Here is a 23,593-nt window from a genome sequence, read left to right on the forward strand (position 1 = left end):
CGTAACTGTTGTTCTTCGAGATGTGTTGTTCATGTCCATTCCAAGCAGGTGTGTGCGTGCCACGTGCACACCAGCCGGAAGATTTTACCATAGCAGCGTCCGTAGGGTCGGCTCCGGCGCCCCCTGGAGTGGCGCCTTTATGGTGCTGTATATAGGGGCCAGCCAACCGCCCACTGCCTCAGTTCCTTCTTGCCAATACTCCAACAGAGGGGTAGGAGGGTGGGTATTGGAAGGGACATGAACAACACATCTCGAAGAACAAAAGTTACGAGAAGGTGAGTAACCGTTTCTTCTTCTTCGAGTGATTGTTCATGTGCATTCCAAGCAGGTAACTCACAAGCCCAAGTCTAGGTGGTGGGGTCGGAGGTCACTGCAGACTGGAGGACTGCGCGGCCAAATGCAGCATCCTCCCTAGCATGGTGCGTAATGGCGTAGTGAGCCGTAAAGGTGTGGATCGAGGACCAGGTGGCCGCTCTACAAATTTCCTGTGTTAGGATGTGGGCCAGGAATGCAGCTGAAGAGGCCTGCGCTCTTGTGGAGTGGGCCGTGATAGGCGGGGCTGGTACACTGGCCCGACTGTAGCACACCTGGATGCAGGTTCTGACCCAAGCCGAGATCCTCTGTGACGTGACAGGGAGCCCCTTCCTACTGTCGGCCACAGCGACGAAAAGTTGGGTCGACTTCCTGAAGGAATGCGGTTTGGGATAAAACACAGGGAGAAAAATGTCTTGACCCATGTGAAAAGGGGAAACCACCTTAGGTAGGAACACACGGTGCGGCCTGAGTTGGACCTTATCCTTATCCTTGTGGAAGACGGTGTATGGAGGCTCGGATGTCAGAGCTCTGAGTTCCGATACTCTCCGTGCTGAGGTGATAGCCACCAAGAACGCGACCTTATATGAGAGGTAAAACAGCGAGCATGAAGCCAGCGGCTCGAATGGGGGGCCCCATGAGGACAGACAGGACCAAATTGAGGTCCCAAGCAGGGACAGGTTGACAGATATGCGGGAACAATCTGTCAAGACCCTTAAGGAATCGTCCCACAAGTGGGTTTGCAAACACTGAGGTCCCCCCCTCCCCAGGGTGGAATGCGGATATTGCAGCAAGGTGTACTCGAATCGATGACCGAGTTAGTCCCAGTGTCTCAGATGTAGAAAATAGTCCAAGATGAGAGGGATCGGGGCGAGCAAGGGGGACTGACTGCGTTGTGTAATCCAGAAGGAGAAGCGCTTCCACTTGGCCAAATACATAGACCTTGTCGAGGGCTTCCTGCTGCCCAACAGGATCTGTCTGACCTGATGGGAGCATTGTAACTCCAGTGGGTTTAGCCATGGAGCATCCAAGCTGTAAGGTGGAGCGACTCCAGGTTCAGGTGAAGGAGGCGACCGCGATCCTGCGTGATCAAGTCTGGTAGTAGGGGCAACCTGAGTGGAACCCTCGTAGACATGTGTAGGAGAGATGCGTACCAATGCTGGCGTGGCCACACAGGAGCTATGAGGATGAGTCGAGCGTGGTCTCTGCAGGCCTTGAGGATCACCTTGTGAATCAAGGGAATCGGGGGGGAAGGCGTAAAGCAGCCCGTCTGCCCAAGAGAGGAGAAACGCGTCTGATAGGGATCCCTGACTGCGTCTCATGAGGGAGCAGAATTGACGACACTTCCTGTTCTCGTTGGAAGCAAACAAGTCTACCTGGGGATGACCCCAGAGTCGGAAAATTAAGAGAACTAAATCCCAGCGGATAGACCACTCGTGATCCTGGAACGAGCGGCTGAGAGTGTCCACGAGCGCATTGTGCGTGCCAGGGAGGTAGGATGCTATCAGGTGAATTAAGTTCTGTACGCAAAAGTCCCATAATGCCTGGGCCTCCTGGCAAAGGGGAGAGGAGCGAGCACCACCCTGTTTGTTGATATACAACATGGTTGGAGTATTGTCTGTGAGGACAGAAACGCACTTGCCCGCGAGCTGGGACTTGAATGCCATGCATGCGAGGCGTACTGCTCGTAATTCCCTGACATTGATGTGCAATGAAAGATCTTCCCTCGCCCAAAGACCTTGGGTGCGGAGGTGGCCCAGATGTGCACCCCACCCCTGATCCGACGCGTCCGTTACCAGGGTCAGGGAGGGCTCTGGTTCGAGGAAAGGGACCCTCGCGCAGACCACCCGTGGGTCGAGCCACCATTGGAGGGAGTCTAACACCGGACGAGGTAACGTCAGCACTGAGTCTAGGGAGTCCCTGACTGGCCGATAAACCCCTGCCAACCAAGATTGGAGAGGGCGGAGTCTGAGCCTGGCGTGTCTGACGACATAGGTACATGCTGCCATGTGCCCTAGTAATTTGAGGCAGCTTCTTACTGTCGTGGTAGGGTAAGCTTGGAGGCCGAGAATGATGTTGGACAAAGTTCAGAATCTGGCCTCTGGGAGATATGCTCTGGCTTGTGTCGAGTCCAGAAGTGCTCCTATGAATTCGATTCTTTGTGTTGGAGAAAGAGTGGACTTGGCCTCATTGAGTAAGAGGCCGAGGGAGCTGAAGGTGTGCCTGATGAAGACCACCTGAGCCTCAGTCCTGCCCTTGATGAGCCAATCGTCCAGGTAAGGAAATACCTGGATCCCTTGCCTGCGGAGGAAGGCTGCCACGACTGCCATGCACTTCATAAAGACCCTTCGGGCTGCTGATAGACCGAAGGGTAGAACCGTGAACTGTAGATGCATGTTGCCGACGAGAAACCTGACATAACGCCTATGGTGAGGGATTATCGCGATATGGAAGTATGCACCCTTTAAGTCGAGGGCGGCATACCAGTCTCCTGAATCCAGGGAAGGAATGATGGAGGACAGGGAGACCATGCGGAACTTGAGCTTCTTGACAAACTTGTTGAGACGCTGCAAGTCCAGAATAAGTCTGAGGCCCCCTTTCACTTTCGGTATTAGGAAATATCAAGAATAGAAGCCCTTGCCCCGTAGTTCTCGAGGCACCTCCTCCACTGCCCCTGCTGTAAGGAGGGACTGAACTTCTTGAAGAAGAAGCTGCTCGTGAGAGGAGTCCCTGAAGAGGGACAGGGAGGGGGCAGGTGGGGCGGGAGGGAGGAAAACTGGATAGAATATCCCTCCTCTACCGTGCGAAGCACCCAAACGTCTAACGTGATCCGGGCCCACGCACGACAGAAGGGGGACAGACGTGATGAAAAGGTAAGGTTGGGAGGATCCAGAGATCTGTCCGATAGGCCGTCCTCCACCGAACCCTCAAAATGGTGGTCTAGGCCCCTGCGGAGGCCTTGGTTGGGTAGAAGACTGGCCGAAGGGCTGTTGTTGCCTCCTCCTGCCAGTCCGCGGTCTTCTGCACACGGCATCACCTCGATTTTGAGGTTGATACATACATGGGGCCTGCGGCGGCCTAAACTGCCTACGCTGAGTAACAGGGGTGCGTAGGCCTAAAGAACGCAGGGTGGTCTGCGAGTCCTTTAGGCTATGGAGCTGTTTGTCTTTCTTTTCTGAGAAAAGCATGGGCCCTTCAAAGGGTAAGTCCTGTATAGTCTGTTGAACTTCATGAGGAAGGCCAGAAACTTGAAGCCAGGCTCCGCGCCTCATGACCAGACCAGTAGCCAGCGTGCGCAAGGCCGAATCGGCTGCGTCCAAGGCTGCCTGAAAGGAAGCTCGAGTAATTAATCTGCCCTCCTCGACAAGGGCCGAGAACTCGGTTCGTGAATCTTGCGGGAGGAGGTCCGCAAACCTAGACAAAGCCGAGCACGTGTTGTGTCCATACCGGCTCACTATGGCCTGCTGATTGGCAATACGCAACTGTAGGCCCCCCGTTGAATAGACCTTGCGTCCGAAGAGGTCCAACTTTTTGGCCTCTCTATTTTTAGGAGTGGGTCCCTGAAAACCTTGTCGCTCCCTCTGGTTGGCTGCATCCACCACTAGGAAGTCCGGCAGGGGGTGCGTGTAAAGATGTTCATAGCACTTGGTTGGGACAAAATACCGCCTCTCAGTTTTTTTGGCTGTAGGGGCCAATGAGGCTGGAGTTTGCCACAAGGTACGGGTTGTGTCCGCAATCGTTTTTATGAGGGGTAGGGCTACCCTAGATAGGCCTGACGGGGTCAGGATATCAATTACGGGATCGGTGTCCACCTCGATCTGTTCCGTCTTTATCAAAAGGCTCTGGGCCACTCGAGTAAGGAGCTGTTGGAGGAGTTTATTATCCTCTAAAGCCGGAGCAGCCGAAGTTCCCGCTACTGCCTCATCCGGAGATGAAGAGGAAGATGTCCCAAGTAGCTGCCCTTCATCTACCACGTCTCCCTCTGTAAGGGCCTGCGGCACACGGTACTCCGGCTGCGTGGCCGGTGCGGGCTCAAGATGCGGCACCGCGGCCGGTACCAGGGTCGCCACCGAACACCGAGGAGTGCTGGGCGCTGCCTGCGCTGAAGGAAGCCAAGCCCCTGTCGGTGCGTTGTTTAACCTGGGGGTGCCGTAATGCCATGTGGCACACTCCTGTCGGACGGCGGTGCCGGTGGCGGTGACATTAGCGGCAGTGCTACAGACGCTGAGGAGATGGAAGCGGTTCGTGAGCGGGGCCCGTACGCCTGACCCACTGACTGATGGTAGGCCCATGGCATCCAGAACAGCCACTGAGGAGGTGGTTGCCACTCCTGCTGCTGATGCCACCATGGCGGATACGGTTGGGTACTCCTACGCGAGGACGATCTGCTCCTCGATCTGTTAGAACGGTAGGAGTCCGCCTCCGAGTCAGAAGTGTCTGAATAGGAGGACATCGGAGGAGTGGTACCCACAGTCACCGGCTGGGGTGCTCGCACCGGTGCCGCTACCGTGACACCGCGTGGAGAGTGTGGTGAGCGCATCACCGGTTTACCCCTAGAGTGATGCTGGGGCCCGGCGGCAGCCGGATCTCTGCACCGGTGCAGCGACGCCGGCACCGGAAGGTTCAAGAGGTCTGAGGCTGCCTCGAACGCCTCAGGCGTCGATGGGAGACGGACCTCCTCCATCAAGTCCGGGGATCTATGCCATTCCAGACTCGACCTTGCCCTCTCCGGGGCGGGAGTCAACGGGATGGCCGGATGGGTCTGCGGTGCGGGTTGCCCCGTAACAATCGTGGGCTGCGCCCGACCTTTAGAGTCCCGGTGGGGAGATTGTTCGGTCAGCGGCCTGTTCTTTTTAGCCGGCACCGGCGAAAGGGAGTGGCGTCTTGTCGAAGACGATTTCTTATGCGCCGACCCTCTCCGGTGCTGAGGTTTTGGGGCCTTGGCCTCACGACCTATCTCCGGTGCCGGGGCACTGCGCACCGAGGATGAAGTGCTGGGTGCCGGCTCCGAAGGTCCGGGATCCGATTGCGGCCAGAGTGCCGCCTCCATTAGGAGGACTTTAAGTCTCTGCTCTCTATCCTTGAGAGTCCTGGGGCGAAAAGCCCTGCACATAGGACACCTGTCCCTTTGATGGGCCTCCCCGAGGCACCGTAAGCACAAAGAGTGCAGATCACTTTTCGGCATAAATTTCCCGCAGTCCTGGCAGAGTTTGAACCCTGGGGACCCGGGCATGCCCCAGTGGGGCGACGAAAAGTTGGGGAAAAACCCCCCAACTGATTCCTAACTATCTAACACTAACCACTAACTAATAAACTATGTACAAAAACTATAGAACACTGCCATGATTGCTAAAGAGCAAGAGAAGTTCCAGCCAGCCGTCATCGGCGGTAAGAAGGAACTGAGGCGCTGGGGGGTCGGCTGGCCCCTATGGTCTGTAGGGTCAGCCATAAAGGCGCCACTCCAGGGGGTGCTGGAGCCGACCTTACGGACGCTGCTATGGTAAAATCTTCTGGCTGGCATGCACGCGGCACGCACACACCTGCTTGGAATGCACATGAACAATCACTCGAAGAAGAACCTAACATTTCAGAAAGTCCACAACTGGCTAAATTGGTGCCAAAACTATAAATGGAGCACAGGACTAGGCTAGAACCGAGGAAACAAAAGCAGAATTAAACATAACAGTGCAGAGAAGATCTTAAATTCTCAGTGGATAGCACATCTTTTTCTAGTTCCTAAATTTTAGTTCAAGTTCATAAGTGATAGAATCCATCCTCCTCCGGCAGATTTTACAAAATGAATCTCTAGATTGCTATGAAGCTATCCTCTAGGGAAAGGCATCCACTAGGGAAGATGCATGCAGACCCAGTGGGCACTGCTATTCTAGAAGGTTCCAAACTCTACACTGCTAAGGGACTGAGTTCCACAGGTGAGATGAGGTATTTTTGAAATTTGAAACAAAGAAAATTTAGGTTTCTTCAATATCAAATTTTTGAAACTAGATGATATAAATAGCATAGAAGATTAAATAGATACGAGTCTTGAAATGTTATTTCGTTCTCATCAAAAACACTTTCAAGTAAATATGATTGATCCCGCTTTCAGATAACATGATTTTACAAAAGATAAATATTTATTTTCTTGTTACTGCCCTTGACTCTCAGTAACCTATTTACCAAATATGCAGGGATTCACTTGAGGCAGTTAGTGTATATCAGGTATGTCCATTTCTAGCTAATATTATTAAATTGTTTATGTTCTCCATTATGAACGTTATAGCTCTGCCTCATTTACTCACCCTTCTGTGCAAAAGAACAAGCTTAATTTCTTGAGTGTAACATTCATATCACATTCTTTCAAAAATTAAAAATTAGGTTAAGTATTACCTCTTCTTTCTCATGTAGCATAATATGAGCTTTGAGACTAGCCACTCTGGAGAATTTCTTGTTACACACAGGACATGTAGGATCTTCCCCATTGTGAGTACATTTATGAAGTGTCAGGTTGAACTCAACATTAAATGACATTGGACACTGGTCGCACCGATGAGGCTTTGGGGAAACAAGATTAACATAAATATATTAGGTCTAATCTTCTCACAGATATAGACTATAATATAAACTAAAAAAAATCCACATAATAATTAAAACAAAAAACAGGCAATTCAAGAACCTATCTACAATAATGACACAGGAGAATCCTCCTGATTATTCTCTCTCATGGTCCCATGACCTAAAATACTCAACAGAAATTCTGACTCCCCAATTTTTCATAATTCCATTTGATTTGGGGGTAGGAAGGGACTGGCAAGAGAGAAGAGTGGAGACAAAAACTAAATCTCTTTCTAAAATGTACATAATCCTGAACTCCTCTTCTGGGCTCAACCAACCATCTGACCAGAAAAGCAGAGAGCATTTAAGAGAATTACTATCTTGCTTATTCCAAGGTTAACCGTGCTACTCTACAATTTTGTACACCAGGGGCCAACCTGAGCCTGGAAAGGAACCAGAATTTACCAATGTACATTGCCAAAGAGCCATAGTAATACGTCAGCAGCCCCCCTATCAACTCCCCCCACCCCCATTCCTAGCACCTCCCACCCACTGGCAGCCCCGCCGATCAGCGCCTCCCCCTCCCTCCCCGCACCTCCCAATCAGCTGTTTTGTATCTTGCAGGAGGCACTGGGGGGTAGGGAGGAGGAGCGAGGGCATGGCAGGCTCAGGGGAGGGGGCAGGAAGGGGTGGAGTGAGGGCAGGGCCTGTGCAGAGCCAAGGGCTGAGCAGTGAGCACCCCCCGGCACATTGGAAAGTTGGCACCCGTAGCTCCAGCCCTGGAGTCAGTGCCTATACAAGGAGCAGCATATTAACTTCTGAAGCGCCACATGTAGCCCCGGAGCCACAGGTTGGCCACCCCTGTTGTACGCAATCATTTTTCATTCTTAAAATTGATCTTTCCTTGCATTTTGTTCAGAAACATTGCTCCTTTTCTTCATTCGAGTGAACAGATAATTTCCAAATTAACCACAGATTATTTTTAAGTATAGAATTTGAAGTTAAGACATTATCAATTTTTTTATGATACAAATGCTCTCTCAGCACAAGTGGGTTGATTTCCTGAGATTTGAAAATTCTTGAGTAATAATTTATCTCAAAAAGACAGTTAATTTATATCTTCCTCACCACAAGACAAATATTAATGAATCGGTCCTCCCAACATGAAGTAGGAAAGGATTATTCCCGTTTTACAAATTTAAAACCAAGGTACAGCAATTAAATAAAACTGCTTAAAAACTTACACAGGAAATCTACGTCAGGGCCTAGAATTAACCCAGACTTCCTAAATCTTAATACAGTGCCTTAACCCACAAGAAGAATGAGGAATATTTGTGGCACCTTGAAGACTAACATTTATTTGAGCATAAGCTTTTGTGGGCTAAAACCCACTTCATCCACCTGGTTTAGAAGCAGTTGAAGTGATAACTACTTTGGTTACCATTTCATGCAGGATTTTGCTGTTTCCTTTAATCAAATTAATTCTTTAAGGGGAAAAAAGAAAAGAGAAGAAGATAGTTTACATAAGGGAAAGTTAATTCTAATAAATCAGTTGGGTACAAAATTTTGCCAATTAAATAAGTCAAACAAATTTCCCTACTGTTGATAAAGAGTAGTCAGTTTACTATCTAAAATCTTGAAGAAAAAAAAATCTTTTTGCCAGTTTCTTTAGCCCACCTATATACTTTACAGAGACAATTGACTATCTGTGGATACCTAAGCAAAAACTGCTTCAGCTGGGGATAAGATCATATCTGAAATGTTATCCAATGCAAGGTTTCTTTCATTCCTTACAGACCGCACGTGTGTTCAGGGAGTAGTGAAAAAGTTTTGACCAACTAAACTGCAAAGTTTGGCTATCAGCACCACTACTGAACACAGTTAAATGTGTCTTCAACCTCACCTATTAAAATGCTGGATTTAACTTTTGATGTATTCATATATTTTAGATTTTTATCTAGATTTACTGAAATACATACCTTATCATTTCTCTCATGATCCCTCATGTGGCGCTGGAACTGTGTCACTTTTGAAAAAGATAGCAAACAGATCTCACACTTATGGAAGCTTGGTACTTGGTAGGAACAATTACTGTTCTCTGTATTCAGTGTCAGAACACCATCTGCAAAATAAGCATTAAACACTTTTGTACAAAGTTATATTTTCAATTTTTAAATTAGATTTGATTAAAAAAAAAAAAGTGTGCTCTGAAGTGGCGAAGACCCATGGAAACTTTCACAAGATTCTGACTGAACCGGATTTGCAAGATCTCAGGAACAGGAAGGAGTATATTCCTGCTTCAGATGACCCAGATATTAATCACCATTCCAAATGTTTTATCTCCCTATCAATTTGTACCTTTATGGCCATACTTTTCCCTTTATTTTTAAAATTGATTCTCTCCCCCTTCTTGCTTCTGTATAAAAGGCCCACAGAAACAGGGGACAGACCAAAAGACTTGCAAAAAGCTGTCAAATGAAAAAATTTCCCCTCCAATCTCTGTTATAGTGAACATATTTACTTTAAAAAAAATGGTTTTGGGTGACCATTTTAGACCATACAGTTAGCAGTCCTGAATGTACAATGCCATTTGTAAATGTGCACGTAGGTGGCTGTACAATGAACCTTCACTCTCCCTAAACAAGCATCAATAAAAATAAACCAAAAACAAAAGCCACAAATGTAAAATCCTCAGATATGATTACAACACTACTGAATTTTTATATATATGGCACCTCCTCTCCCCCAAATATGGCCACTGCAATCTCTCCATTTCACCAGTCACACCTTGAGAGTTGTGTAGCCAATACTGATTGTTCAAGATGGTCAAGAGACATGCAATCCATCAGAGTGTTCTTGCACTTACAGTCAAAAGAGAAGTAACACTTTTTATAGGCCAATCCAATTAAGACCCCGTTCACCTTTCTTGCTGTGAAAATTCATAAAGTGATAGAAAAACCCTGAAATATAGTTCGAGGTTTATAGATCCTGTTGCAGAAAATGGTTGGAGTATTATTGAATCTTGCTTTGTAGGTAAACTGTTCTTCAAATTCGTTTTACCAAATTATCCAGAAAATGGAAATCTCAGCTCTAAGGAAATTTAAATATTTAAATTTTGGGAGACATTACATGACTATAAATATTATGTTGTTTGTTTTTGAAAAATTCAATGGAAAAAACTTAGTAGCAAGTTTTTAAAAAGCATCTGGTTTAAGATCCTTCAAAGTTTTATTTACAAACAACATACTGAACACTAGACTCATGATGTACTACTAGAGCACACTTTCTTCAGGACCAGATTTTTGTAAATACACCACTTCTCTTCCTATCAAAACAGAACGAAGTGTGTCAATGATGGCAAAGAAATGAAGAGGAAAAATTGCTATTACTAGTTACAAAAGCATGGGATGAGGGATGAAGTGGTAGCTCCCCTTCTCCGATGAAATAAAGCTACTGCTTCTGATCCTCTCCTGTCCCTAGCAGCTGACAACACATGAGAAGTAATCACTAAGCTAAGAGACAAGAAAGACTAACAGGTTAGGACTTTTTCTCCTCCTTCTCCCCCCCTCGTGCCTTTTTTTTTTTTTTTGTGGGGCTGGGCGGAGGGGGTAAAATAAAGGGACTTGTAAAGGGGCATTCAGAGAAGCCAGAACTTCTTGTGACATAGGAACCAACAAGAGCTGTACATCAGTCTAGTCAACACTCGCCCATTACTGATTCACTTAAAGGTTCTAGTCCTAATCAAAGCAGCCCCAACGGTCCTGGTTACTTTAAAAAATATTTTTAAATTCCAGGACCCTCACAACAGTCACAATCCTCTGAAAAGGTTGCAGCTGAGGGAGGCCATGGTAAAAGTCTATGGGACAGGGTTTTTCAGCAGTAAAACCTTGACTGTGAATACAATCCAATGAGAAATCAGAAGGAGCTCAGACATAACCATCTCCAGAAGAAAAATGAGGACTCATCTCTTTGCACTTGCTTTGCCACATCAGAATGGTGCTGAAGCACTGGAGATAAGCACTAAACAAATTATTTATATATGCAGAGTAATAGGAAGAGTGGAAAACAAAAGCCTTTGATTAATTTCTGCTTCACATAATTGTGTTATAACTAGGAGGAAAAGAGTCTGTCTAGATATGACAAATAAATCTAGCCTCTATAAATTTAAACCTATTGCATACTTTCACTTACAGATTCATCCAGTGCTGTAGAAATTCTCTGTAGCTTGTGAACATTACCAGTAACAAGAACTCTTTCCTTTCCTGAAGTGGTCAAAATTCTTAAAAAACCTAGCAGCACAGCTCCAATTACAAGGGACTTTTATCTTATTGTACTTGGGATAGCACACTTATTCAAGTGGCATACAAAGATCAGTCACTACTCAACTAGTCCTTGTAAATTCTAGTTAGATACATGGATGAGAGGGGAGAGAAAATAATAAGATAGCCAAATTATGCAAAATCATTTTTTAAATTTCAGCAGTGTTTTCTGCATGCATATATCGACCATTATACAGTTATTTATATAGAAATGTACTAAAATTACTTCCAGAATTCAATATGAGGATTCAAAGTGCTGTTAGAACCAGAAACAATAATGAAGCCAAATGTTATTCTAACAAGACTTTTTGTAGGCAAAATTCTGTTTTTAATTTTTTTCATTCTCACGAAGAAATAATAAGTAAAGTCAGCAGTCTCTTCATACTTCTCCCACCCCTCCAAAGCACATGCTCCCCAAGGACCAGTCACATACTTGTATTTATCTCCCTACTTTGTCTTCCTCTCTCACCTACCAACCAAATCCACAAATACGTTCAATTACATGCACATACACCCCACCCAAATACACAACCATCTACTCACAGACTTATTCTTGCCCTCCTGTCTATCTAGCAGTTAAGTGCAGCAGCTTCTGGGCCACTCTGCTCTCCAGCTTCCTCTCCCACCATTTGCAGATGGTAATCAACACCAAGAATTTCACTCAGAAGAGGACTGGGCAGCTAGTGAAGATTAAAAGTGTAATATTCTCTCGCTATTTCAATTCCACTATGAAGCAGTTTGGACTAGCTAGAGGTTCCAAGTAACTGAAAGGATATGAATGCATACTAGTAAATTTACTCTTCCTTTACATTTTGACAAAGCTGAAGCTCTGTAATACAATCATAGAGGGAGAGGTATACCAACATCTCAGCACACCCACAGGAGTCTGCGTCCGACAGACCCACGAAGACACTATCGCGGAGATCCTGCGAGACACGGCCCAAATCGACTCCTCCCTGCTCGCCCCCTGGCAAAAGATCAACGCCCTCAATACCTTCCTGATCCCCCGCATCTCCTTTGTCCTCAGGGGATCGGCCGTAGCCAAGGTGCCCCTGAACAAGGCCGACAACACCATCAGGCAGCTGGTGAAGAAGTGGCTCTACCTTCCCCAGAGGGCCAGCACAGACATCTACATTTCCCACAGCCAGGGCGGCGCCAACGTACCTCAGATGGGTGACCTGTGCGACATGGCGGTGATGACCCACTCCTTCCGCCTCCTGATATGCCCGGACCCGACGTTGAGGAGCATCGCGCAGGAAGCCGTACGGGCCGTGGTCAGGAAACGCACCGCCAGGGCCCCCTCCGAGCAGGACATCGCCACTTACCTCAGCAGCTTCCTGGAGGCTGAGTTTGGGCGAGAGGGGGAGACCTATCCTCTCTCTGGTCCTGCGAGATGCCTGGGTAAGAGGATCGGCTGCTGCTGGAAGTGGTGCGAGGAGCACCGGGAGCTGGGAATACTGGTACCATGCTTAAAGACTCCGGACCACACCATCGTCACCCCGACCGCCAGAGCTATGCTGGAAAAGATCCTGAAGGACACCATCCCGGGGGCAGCTTCACCAGGTTCGCTGACTGGTGGTTCGTCCACAGGGGCCGACTCAACTGTGTTCCCCTCAACGGAGCCATCCACCATGGCAACTGAGACAAGCGCTGCAGGAAGTGAGGCTATGCAAACGAGACCCTGCCCCACGTCCTGTGTGGATACAAACAGCACTCCGGAGCCTGGCGGTACCGCCACAATGCCATCCAGAACAGGCTGGTGAAAGCCATCCCGCCGTCCCTGGGGAAGATCATCCTCGACTCCGCCATCCCCGGGACAGACAGCAGAATGCGACCCGACTTCGTCATGACGGACGCAGAGAAGAAGGTGGTCCTCATCGTAGACGTTACGGTGCCTTTTCAAAACCGGTCGACGGCCCTCCATGAGGCCCAAGCACGGAAGACGTCGAAGTACACCCCGCTGGCCGAGACCGTGAGAGCCCAGGGCTACGAGGTCCAGATACACGCCCTGATCATGGGACCCCTGCGCTCGTGGGACCCCCACAACGAGCCGGTTCTGAGAGCGTGCGGAATCGGTCAACGCTACGCCCGGCTCCAGGTAGCCTAACACTGACAGCTGGTTTACAATAGGCAGCCTGGTTGGCTACACTGATTGGTTAGATGAGCCAGCAGGCTGGCTCTCAAGACCAGCAGCAGCTTCTCAAAGCATTTGTCCACGGCTGTTATAGCTCCTGTGTGTGCTTGTTCCCAGCCTTGCCCCTGTCTTGCACCCAGCCTTGATTCACTCCAGGTAACACGGTTCTGACCCTCAGCACCAATATCTTTCTGACAGAGATAGCAGACACCTACAGACTTTGCAGGCCCAGGTAACTGCCCTATTGGCATAGAATGCAGTCCTGCAAGCTCAAGTCGTGCCACCTTTAGTGCCAACTCCCATGCCCCATGAGCCCAAGTTTCTCCTACCTGACAAGTTCAATGGCAAGCATGACAATATCTGTGGGTTCCTAAGTCAGCATCAGCTCTTATTTCTGCTGTGTCCAGTCGTACTCCACTAACCAAGCCCAAGTGGGACTGTCAGCCTGCTTAATGGGAAGGCCCTGGTTTGTGAGTCTCTGCTCCTGGAAAAATCAAGCCCCCTTTTGGGACAATATGAGGTCTTCATTCAAGTTATGGTGGTAATCTTTTATGCTGCGAGAGCACAGCCAAAACCACAATTTGGGTGTTGCCACAGGGACATCAGCCAGTTGCTAAATATGCAGTAGACTTCTGACACTTGGTAGTAGACACTCAGCACTATCATTTCCTGCTCAACTTAAATGGTGAAATTAAAGATGAACTGGCACAGGTTGAATCCTTCTCTGTCCTCCCCACTAGCCCTTCTGAACCCCAGTCTGTGAATCCCCAGCAGCTCTATGTGACCCCCTCTGTCTGCTCCCCCCACATATCCGTACCTCCTAACCTGGCTGTGCGGGCAGGATGCTGTGATGAACGCAGTTTTCTGCTGGCTGTTCTGGTGCCACAATGGCCTATGGTGGGCAAAAGGCAGAAAAAATTCTGTGCTGGACATGAATTCTGCGCATGCATAGTGGCACATAATTCCCCCAGGAGCAATTCAAGCTTGATGGGCTAATAAGAAGAATCAATTTTCCAGACAGCTCTTCCTAAGTACGCCTAAAACTGCAAGCAAAACATGTAAGGGCATGCAATGTGGACACGTAACCTTGGAGTTCATCAGTAACTTTCCATACACGGGGCTGTGGGCTTTGTTTGGGACAGTAAATTTCCATGCAGATGGTAGAGGATACAAAAGACATCTCCATTTTGCCTCATTCCTGCTCCAATTTTCTGGACTGTGGATTTACAACTAAAAGGAGTATTTTGAACAATGGACTAAGAACCTTCCAATCTTTTGGAAGTTACCAGACTTTTGCAAGCCACCAAACTATTCCATCACTGCTACAAAACTGATCTAAGGACTTTACAAGTATGATCCTTTAGCATTTTTTTCTTTTATTAATAAATTCTTAGTTTACTAAGGATTGGGTGACAACTTGATATTTGGGTGAGATGAAATATATATTGACATGGGGGTAAGTGTCTGATCCTTTAGGATTAGTAGAAATTAATGTCTGGGGAACTGGGTTTTCAGTAACCTCTCACTGTACAAGACCTATTTTTCTGGATGGGAACCAAGGGCTGGAATGCCTAATGGGGACTGTGCTTGGCTTCTTGTTAACTAATATAATGCTACAGAAGCTCTTTCGCTACTGGTTTAGTGAATCTAATTATAGACTAAAGCACTAGTATTTCAAGTATTTGGTCATGCCATTTGAGTTGTGTAATGCCCCAGTGACCTTCCAGAAATTCACAAATGACATCTTTAGGGATATGCTGGACCAGTTTGTCATCATTTACCTGGACATGCTCATTTTCTCCAAAAGTCAGGACCTCCACAATCATTATGTGTACACTGTCTTGGAGAGACTCCACCAAAACTAACTCTACATGATGCTCGAGAAATGGAAGATTGATAAGGACAGAGTGAAATTCTTGGGATTTATTGATTCACTCAAGGGACTCATCATGCACCCACGACTAGGCCACACCCATGGATATATGCAGGGTATAGCGAGTCCTAAGATTGGCAAATTTCTACAGGTGATTTATTAAAGGTCTGTCTGGTCTGGTTGCAACCATAACAGTGCTCCTATAAAAGGGAGTCTGGTTTGCTTGATCCACAGAGACTCAGTCACCCTTTGATCAACTGAAGAAAACATTTACCTCAGCACTCATCCTGATTCACCCAGACCCCACTAAATCATTTACAATCAAGGTCGATTTGCCACATGTGCAATGTTATCTCAACATGCGACCCCTGCCTCGCCTCGCCTCCCCTCCCTCCGTCCATTCTTTTTATTCTCAAAAACTAACCCCAGCAGGAAAATATATAATATCTGGGACAAGGAGCTACATGTGATCAAGGCAGCTCTCAAGGAGTAGTGCTATCTCCTATAAGGAGTCCAATTCTTGATCCAAGTCCCAAGGGACCAGAAGAACCTGCAATACCTAATGGATTACTTTATGCCTTAACCAATGCCAGACCCACTGGTCCCTCTTCTTTGCTCACTTCAACTTTCTTGTAACCTATTGCCTGGAGACAAAAAATGGGAAACAGATGATTATCTTGAAGTTGGCAAAGAGCCCTCTACCACCATGCTCAAGACGTCCAATGTCATCATCAGGACAACTGACGACAATCTGTTGCCCTCCATTTGTTCCATGCTCCCCGACAACCTATTTGCAGCTCAGATCCACCAGATCCTAAACAATGTGGGTATCCGAACCAACTCCAAGTCCCAATGCCAGAATGGCCTCCTATCACAAGGGTTCTTATTTATGTTCCAGAGGAACAACTTAGTCTTCAGGTATTGACACAATACCACGATTCATTGCTTCAGGGCCATTTTGGCCAATTCAAGACTTGGAATCTAATCTCCAGGAGTTTCTGGTGGCCAGGTCTACGAGTTTACATCAAGGATCATATAAAGATCCTCTGACCTCTGCACCCATACCAATATCCCACAGTCAAAACCCTGAGATCTCCTCCAGCTTCTGCCCATGCCTAGGTCTACTACAGCCTAGGTCTACTATCTCAAGGGCCTCACTGAATAAGTGCTACACTCCCAGGGACACACAGCAATCCTGGTTATCATCAACCTCCTAATAAAGACGGCATCCTGTACTGTTTCTACTGCATGGCAGATGGCTCAACTCTTCTGGGAAAATATCTTCTACTTCCAGTGACAGGCATTGAATTGAACCGAGGTCCCCAGTTCATCTCTCAAAACTGGTGGGAATTTCTCAGCCTCCTGGGCATCAAGCCCACCTATCACCTACACATTAATGAGCAAATAAGCAAACAGAAAGGGTCAATCAAATCTTGGAGCACTATCTTCGCTACTTTTAGAATTACCGGCAGGATAACTAGCTTCCTCTGCTGTGGCTGTGCTATGCCAAATTCGCATATAATAATGCAATCCACACTTTGACCCAGCATAGCCCATTTCTTTGAAAGCTCTTCACCTCCATTTCCACCCAGATCTGCGCATGAGTTCCCCATTACCAGCTGCCACAGACGTAGCTCAAGGAACATTTGCACTCTGCCAAAGCTATAAACACAATACAAACCAAGACAGTCAGACTGCTCCCAATCTGGCCACAGGGGACAAGGTGCGGTTTTCTACCCGGAACCGTAGATAGGGCCACCAAACTAGAGTATCAATACTGGGCCCCTTCAAGATTTTATAACCGGTGAACTCAGTTCTACTCAAGTCCTTGAGGAGCCATCCCATCTTTCACAACTCACTTTTAAAGCCAACACCGAGTACCCATATCCAAACAACTCCAACCTGCCACCCCTAACAATCCAGTTGGCCCATCAAATCCTTGACACTTGGCAAGTTAGGGGAAGACTCCAGTTCTTGGTATACTAGGAAGGCTATGGACCGGACAAGCAGTCTTGGGAACCAGTAGAGAATATCCACACCCTGGACCTATTGCAAGAGTATCCCGGTAAACTAGGCTCCTAGTTGGTGCCGGGGGGGGGGGGGGGGGGAGAGGGAGAGAATACTCTCAGGATTCAGGGGCTGCAACAGAGCCAGGCTCCGGGCAACCTAGCAAGTGCAGCTGCCTGATTGGTTCAATGAGTCAGCAGACAAGCCCAACAGTAGCAGCACTCTGGCAGCTGCTCAAAGCATTCATCCATGCTGCAATACCTCCAGCACCTGCCGCCGATTCAGAGCTCTGCTCCTGCCTTTTCTCACTCAAGGTAACCTGGTTCTGACCGTCAGCTCTAATTTCTGACTTCTGACTCTGGCTCTCACCCTTGATTCTCATTTCTAGCTATTGACTCCTGCGCCAACCATTAGGTCTGACTACCCATGTCTCAGTCACTCATACTTTGGATATTAAAAGACTGTTATACGATCTGGATAAAACTAAGTATCTTTTTAAGACATCAAGTTTTTTTTTTATTGCTTATGGTAATAACTATTAGGGAATGGCTATTTCATCTCAAAGACTTTCAAAATGGGTATTGGGACTGCATATAGTATTAATAAAATTAATCCCACTTCAAACGCCCAGTCTCATTCTACCAGAGCACAAGTGACATCAATGGCATGTCTAAGCCAAGCGCCAATACTGGAGATTTGCATGGGGACTTCATAGAATCATATGACTGGAAGGGACCTCAAGAGGTCTTCTAGTCAAGTCCCCTGCACTAAAGCAGGGAGAGTATTATCTAGACCATCCCTGACAAGTGTTTGTCTAACTCGCTCTTAAAAATCTCCAACAACAGAGATTCTAGAACCTTGCTAGGCAATTTATTCTAGCGCTTAACCACCCTGACAGTAAGGAAGTTTTTCCTAATGTCCAAGCTAAACTGCTCTTGCTGCAATTTAAGCCTATTGCTTCTCGTCCTAGCCTCAGAGGTTAACAAGAACAATTTTTCTCCCTCCTCCTTGCAACAACCTTTTAATGTACTTGAAAACTTATGTCTCCTCTCAATCTTCTATTCTCCAGACTAAACAAAACCAATCTTCCCTCATAGGTTATGTTTTCGAGACCTTTAATCATGTTTGTTGCTCTTCACTGGACTTTCTCCAATTGGTCCACACCTTTCTGGAAATGTGGCACCCAGAACTGGACACAATACCCCAGCTAAGGCCTAATCAGAGTGAAGTAGAGCAGAAGAATTACCTTATGTGTTGCTTACAACACTCCTGCTAATACAGTAACTCCTCGCTTAATGTTGTGGTTATGTTCCTGAAAAATGCAACTTTAAGCAAAAAGATATCAAGCAAATCCAATTTCTCCATAATAATTAATGTAAATAGGGGTGGTTATGTTCCAGGGAAATTTTTTTTTTTTGCCAGACAAAAGACATTATATACATATATCATATAAGTTTTAAAGAATTTTAAACGATTTAATACTGTACGCACCAATGATGATTGTGAAGCTTGGTTGAGGCAGGGGCATAGTGGGATTGGGGCACCAGTGGCTTGCCCTACTGCACCCGCCCAGTGCGGAGGGCTGACTAGTCTGTAATTCCCCAGGTTCTCCTTATTCCCCTTTTTATAGATGGGCATTATATTTGCCCTTTTACAGTCCTTTGGAATCTCACCCATCTTCCACGACTTTTCAAAGATAATCATTAATGGCTTAGATATCTCCTCAGTCAGCTGCTTGACTATTCTAACTTGTTTTAAGTAATTTTTAACCTGTTCTTTCCCTATTTTAGCCTCTGAGCCTACCTCATTTTCACTGGCATTCATTAGGGTAGATGTCCAATTGCTACTAAACTTTTTAGTGAAAACAAACAAACGTCATTTAGCACTTCTGCCATTTCCACATTTTCTGTTATTGTTTTCCCCCTCTCCTTGAGTAACAGACCTACCCTGCCCTGGGTTTTCCTCTTGCTTCCAATGTATTTGTAGAACGTTTTCTTGTTACCCATTAATCTCTAGCTAGTTTAATCTCGTTTTGTGCCTTAGCTTTTCTAATGTTGTGCCTACATACTTGTGTTATTTGTTTATATTCATCCTCTGTAATTTGACCTAGTTTCTACTTTTTGTAGGATTCTTTTTTGAGTTTCAGATCATTGAAGATCTCCTGGTTAAGCGAAGGTGGTCTGTTGCAATACTTCTTATCTTCCTACGCAGTCAGATAGTTTGCTCTTGTGCCCTTAATAATGTCTTCAGCTCATATGTTTACAACACATTATGAGTTAGTGAATGCTTCTAGATCAAATGTCTGTTTTGGAATAACTCCTGGATCCCAACTCTATTTAAGGTAATTATGAGTAGGATCCACATGTGCAGTATTCAAAGAAGAAAGAGCGGTTACTTACGGTACTTTATAGTAACTGTGGCTCTTTGAGATGCCTGAATACATGGATCCTATGACTCTCCCTCTTTCCCTACAGCTTGGATTCTGGGTAGAGAAGGAACTGAGTGACAGTTAGGGTGGCTCTGCTCTTGAAGTCCTAGGGACACTAATAGTGAAAATGTGGCACCCCAGCACAGTAGCTTGGAACATCACAGGGATCTATATCTCAGAGAACCACAGATACTATAAATTAAGTAACTGCTCTTTTCAATAACTACTGTATAATTCAGATGTAATTGTGTGAGTTGAGGACCCTCACCACCTCATAGAATCAGACCTTCAGTTTCTTTTGAAAAGAAGAAACTGCTGCCTGAACTAGAAAAAAATATCACTAGTTTTGTCTAGTTTTTATTGGCACCACCCCCAACCAACCAATTTTTGTAGAATTTAAGCTTTTATTTAAAAAAAGTTTCTAGCCTAAATCTCTGTAAATATAATCTTTTTAATGTATATACAATGTAAACTGATCCAAAAAATCCTTTCCGAATATGCAGACAGCTTCAATACCTCGTTTTAATTATAGCATTTACTCAACAAAGTGAAACAAACAAGTGTCTTGTCAGTTTCTCTTCTGCTATTCAGAGATTGCAGGCAGCAATGAATGATGCTGCAGTTGTTTAGGGAAAGCTAAGAGTAGTAGAAGGGAGGGGGAACCTATTTATAGAGGAAGACCCAAAAAAAATGAGGCTGGAGATAGAGTAAAGCAGTAGAGACAGCATCTTCTTCCCCCCTACGTGTGAAGCAAACATAAGTCTCAAGGACATGGTAAAGTATAGATGTGCACCCCCCCATTTCATATGACCAGGCTTCGCAGAATTCTTTTTTTTTAGAATTTTGACAGATATTGATTTTTATCTTTAACTTTGATACTTTAGCAATTTCAATTTTCAGTTTCACAGCAAGGCTGCAGGGGACTGCCTGCGTGGCTGCAGGCTAATGACAGTGGAGCACAAGGAGTTCGCTGTGGGGCCAGAGAGCCGTGATCCCAGCAGGTGCTATGTGCCGGGAAGGCTGTGTTTGCTGGGTGGAGCTGAGACCCCCCCAGCTGGGACCACAACAAGAACCATGAGCCCCAAGCCGCAGGGGATGGCCCCTGCACTCCCGACCAATAAACGTGTCAGGAAGGCTGCAATGGCAGGGCTGCAGAGAGCTCCCTGTGCAGCCAGGAGGCTGGAGACAACGGTGTTGCAGGGGCTTCCTCGAGTGGCCAAGGGCCCAGGATAGCCAATTTCTGTAGGTGCAGCAGAAGATGCGCTCTCTGACTGCTATTGATGGATTTTGTTTCTGTCAATTTCTGTGTCAGGTGAAATTAACATTTACTGACAACTATAAATGTAATTCAAATCCTGCCAAGCCTATAGGTGAGTAATCTCCAAGCATTAGGAAATGATGTAAACACTCTCTCCTTCCAGAAAAAAGAAAGAAAGAAAGAAAAAACATGGGATGAAGCTTCAAGTTTACCACATAACTATGAGCCAGAGGTTATGGAACTCCTGTACAAGGTCTAGGGGCGGCAACCTGGAAGAGCTCCCAACAGCCTTCCAAGATTTTGCAGAGAACATCATAGCTGAGACCTCTTTCCTTCTATTTTGTATCTAACTCTGACTAGTAAATGTGACACTTATTCAATTTCAAAGCAATTTACTCCTGCATTCATTACACGACAAAATTGTTTCTTTTAAATAAAAGCGCTACAAAATGACAGACGCCTTAATTTAAGAAATTCTTTAATTCAAAATGTCTGTATATAATCCAGTACGTATCAGTGAAAGTTATTACACTTTTTTTTTTTTATAAGAAACTTCAGGCATTTCCATCTCCTCCAACCCAAGAGATCCTTGTGAAATGAGGTTTTACTGTAGTTAACATACTATAATGTGTCAGAGAATATCTCTGCTTCCACAAATGATACACTTTGTTCAAGGTGAGTTAAAACACAATTTACAGAGTACATCAGAAGCGGCCAACTATGCTGCACTCTTCATTCTGACATATGAACTAGGACAAAGAGTCAAGGGTATGTAACTCATTGTTGGACCTCAGCTTCTCCTTATTTTCCCCTTCCTAGCTGGCAAAGTGGAAGAATGCAGGTAGAGCCCTGCGTGGAACTATTTTTTTAATCCTGCTCCCATCCCGCAATACCCACTCCCATATTGTTTCTTGCATTTTTATACCACTCCCACCCACAAAAAAAACCTTAGATCTGGCAAATCCCACAAGAGACAGATTCCCCTATGCTACTAAAAAAATAAAAGTTGGTTAATATTATAAACAAACAGAATTCAGATGCAATTTTTATCATTAAAAAATAAAACAAATCTTGCTTGTATCATGTAAAAAAAAATCCTTTAGCTCCTATTATAATAGACATCAAATCTCTATTTATCTCTTAGATTTAAGTATTAAAACCTTTATTTAAAAAGAAAAATTTGCTTTACATTAATGAAATTCTGTTTATGAGAAAGAGATTTAGTATTTTCCCGCAAATTACCGCAATCTGTTTTTTTTGCCCACCCAATCCGACCCGCAACAAAGTACATTTTACTTGCGCCTGCTATTATGGCAGCAGGTCCTGTGGCAGCCTTTAGATCCCAGCCCCGCTATAGGCACTTTTTCCAGGTCCTTCTCTTGGATTAGAGCCAGTCAAGCATATTGCTCTCCCTGGAGATGCCACAGCCTAGCAGGGAAGTAGGTCAGGGAAAAGCCCAACCTATCACTACAACTGATGAGAACTAGCATGAGGATGTGTACTCAACCAAGGGGAAATCATACCCTAAGCCTGTAACGAATACACGGTCCCAATTTCAGGAAAACTAAAGCTATCTGCTGTTTGTGATGTTTATTTGCGATCAATGAAGGAGGGACATCAAAAGCATAGTTGTTCTGAATCGTAATACACGCTGTTCAGTTTCTTCTGTACAAATCAGCCTCAACATCAAAATATGGATTCATTACTTGTAGAGCTGGACCAAGAACAGCAATTCTGTTCTGCAGAGCATTTTGAGATTAAAGAAAAATACAATTTGGAAATAAAATTTTTTTTCAAAAATCTCTACGAAATAAAAGCCCTTTATTTTGGAAAAAAAAATTCAGATTATTTTTTTTTATATTTTCTAAACAAAATTCTACCTGGTGGGCTGAAAGAGACAGTGAAAACAGCTTAAGAGCTTGGAATCTGGTGCCCCCATGAACCCCTGAGTATAACAAGGATCTGTGAGCCTGTAAGCCCTAGGGGTGCCAGCTCAGACCAGGCTTCCAGGCTCTCAGTTCTGACCACCTTATAGGCCTCTAAGGAGCTGGGACTCCCATAGCTCCCTGATTCCCTGGAGCCTTGGACTCTAGGTGTATAATTATACTGCAATTAAAAATCCGTGGCTGGCCCATGCCAGCTGACTCGGGATAAGGGCTTGTTTAATTACAATGTAGACATTTGGGCTCAGGCAAAAGCCTGGGCTCTAGGACCCTACAAGATGGGAGGGTCCCAGAACTCAGGCTGCAGCCTGAGCTCAAATATCTACACCACAATTAAACAGCACTGCAGCCCCTGCCACGCAAGCCCAAGTCAGCTGGCCTTGGCCAGCCGCAGGTGTCAGACATACTCTAGAAGCCCTGAGCTCCCTGGGATATCTGCTTGCAGGTTGCACTAGAGCTGCAGACTCCGAAAGCTCAGGCTTCTTAGGAGCCATACAGACAAGTTGGCTGAAAACCTCGTTGGGTTCTTTCAGAGCTTCACTGAAATCAAACCTGGTTTCTGAGTCCCATCAAAATCAAACCAATTTCAACTACAGATGCCCCCCAGGGTTACGCAAACCCGAGTTACGCAAATCCGCACTTACAGAAAAGTTCTGTAAGCTAGAAATAGTTTTGGTTTTGTTTTTTTGTGTAATGGTTGGGTATATTTTTCCGACTTACACAAAATTCGAGTTACGCAAGGCGTTCCAGTAATCAAATTCCATTGA

At 45.8% G+C, this 23,593-nt stretch overlaps 1 protein-coding gene across 17 annotated transcripts in view; it reads right to left on the minus strand.

Annotated features, from left to right (window-relative positions):
* ZNF236 (zinc finger protein 236) overlaps positions 1-23,593 on the minus strand; it is a 251,431-nt gene that overhangs the window by 224,521 nt on the left and 3,317 nt on the right. For all 17 annotated transcript variants that reach the window (XM_065585139.1, XM_065585137.1, XM_065585143.1 and 14 more), the window contains exons 2-3: positions 8,844-8,986; positions 6,700-6,864 (exon numbers count right to left, since the gene is read on the minus strand). In XM_065585139.1, coding sequence (XP_065441211.1) covers positions 6,700-6,864; positions 8,844-8,986 — 308 coding nt within the window. The remainder of the gene's footprint in view (positions 1-6,699; positions 6,865-8,843; positions 8,987-23,593) is intronic.

Source organism: Chrysemys picta, chromosome 2 (assembly GCF_011386835.1).
Source record: "Chrysemys picta bellii isolate R12L10 chromosome 2, ASM1138683v2, whole genome shotgun sequence".
Taxonomy (NCBI): Eukaryota; Metazoa; Chordata; order Testudines; family Emydidae; genus Chrysemys; species Chrysemys picta.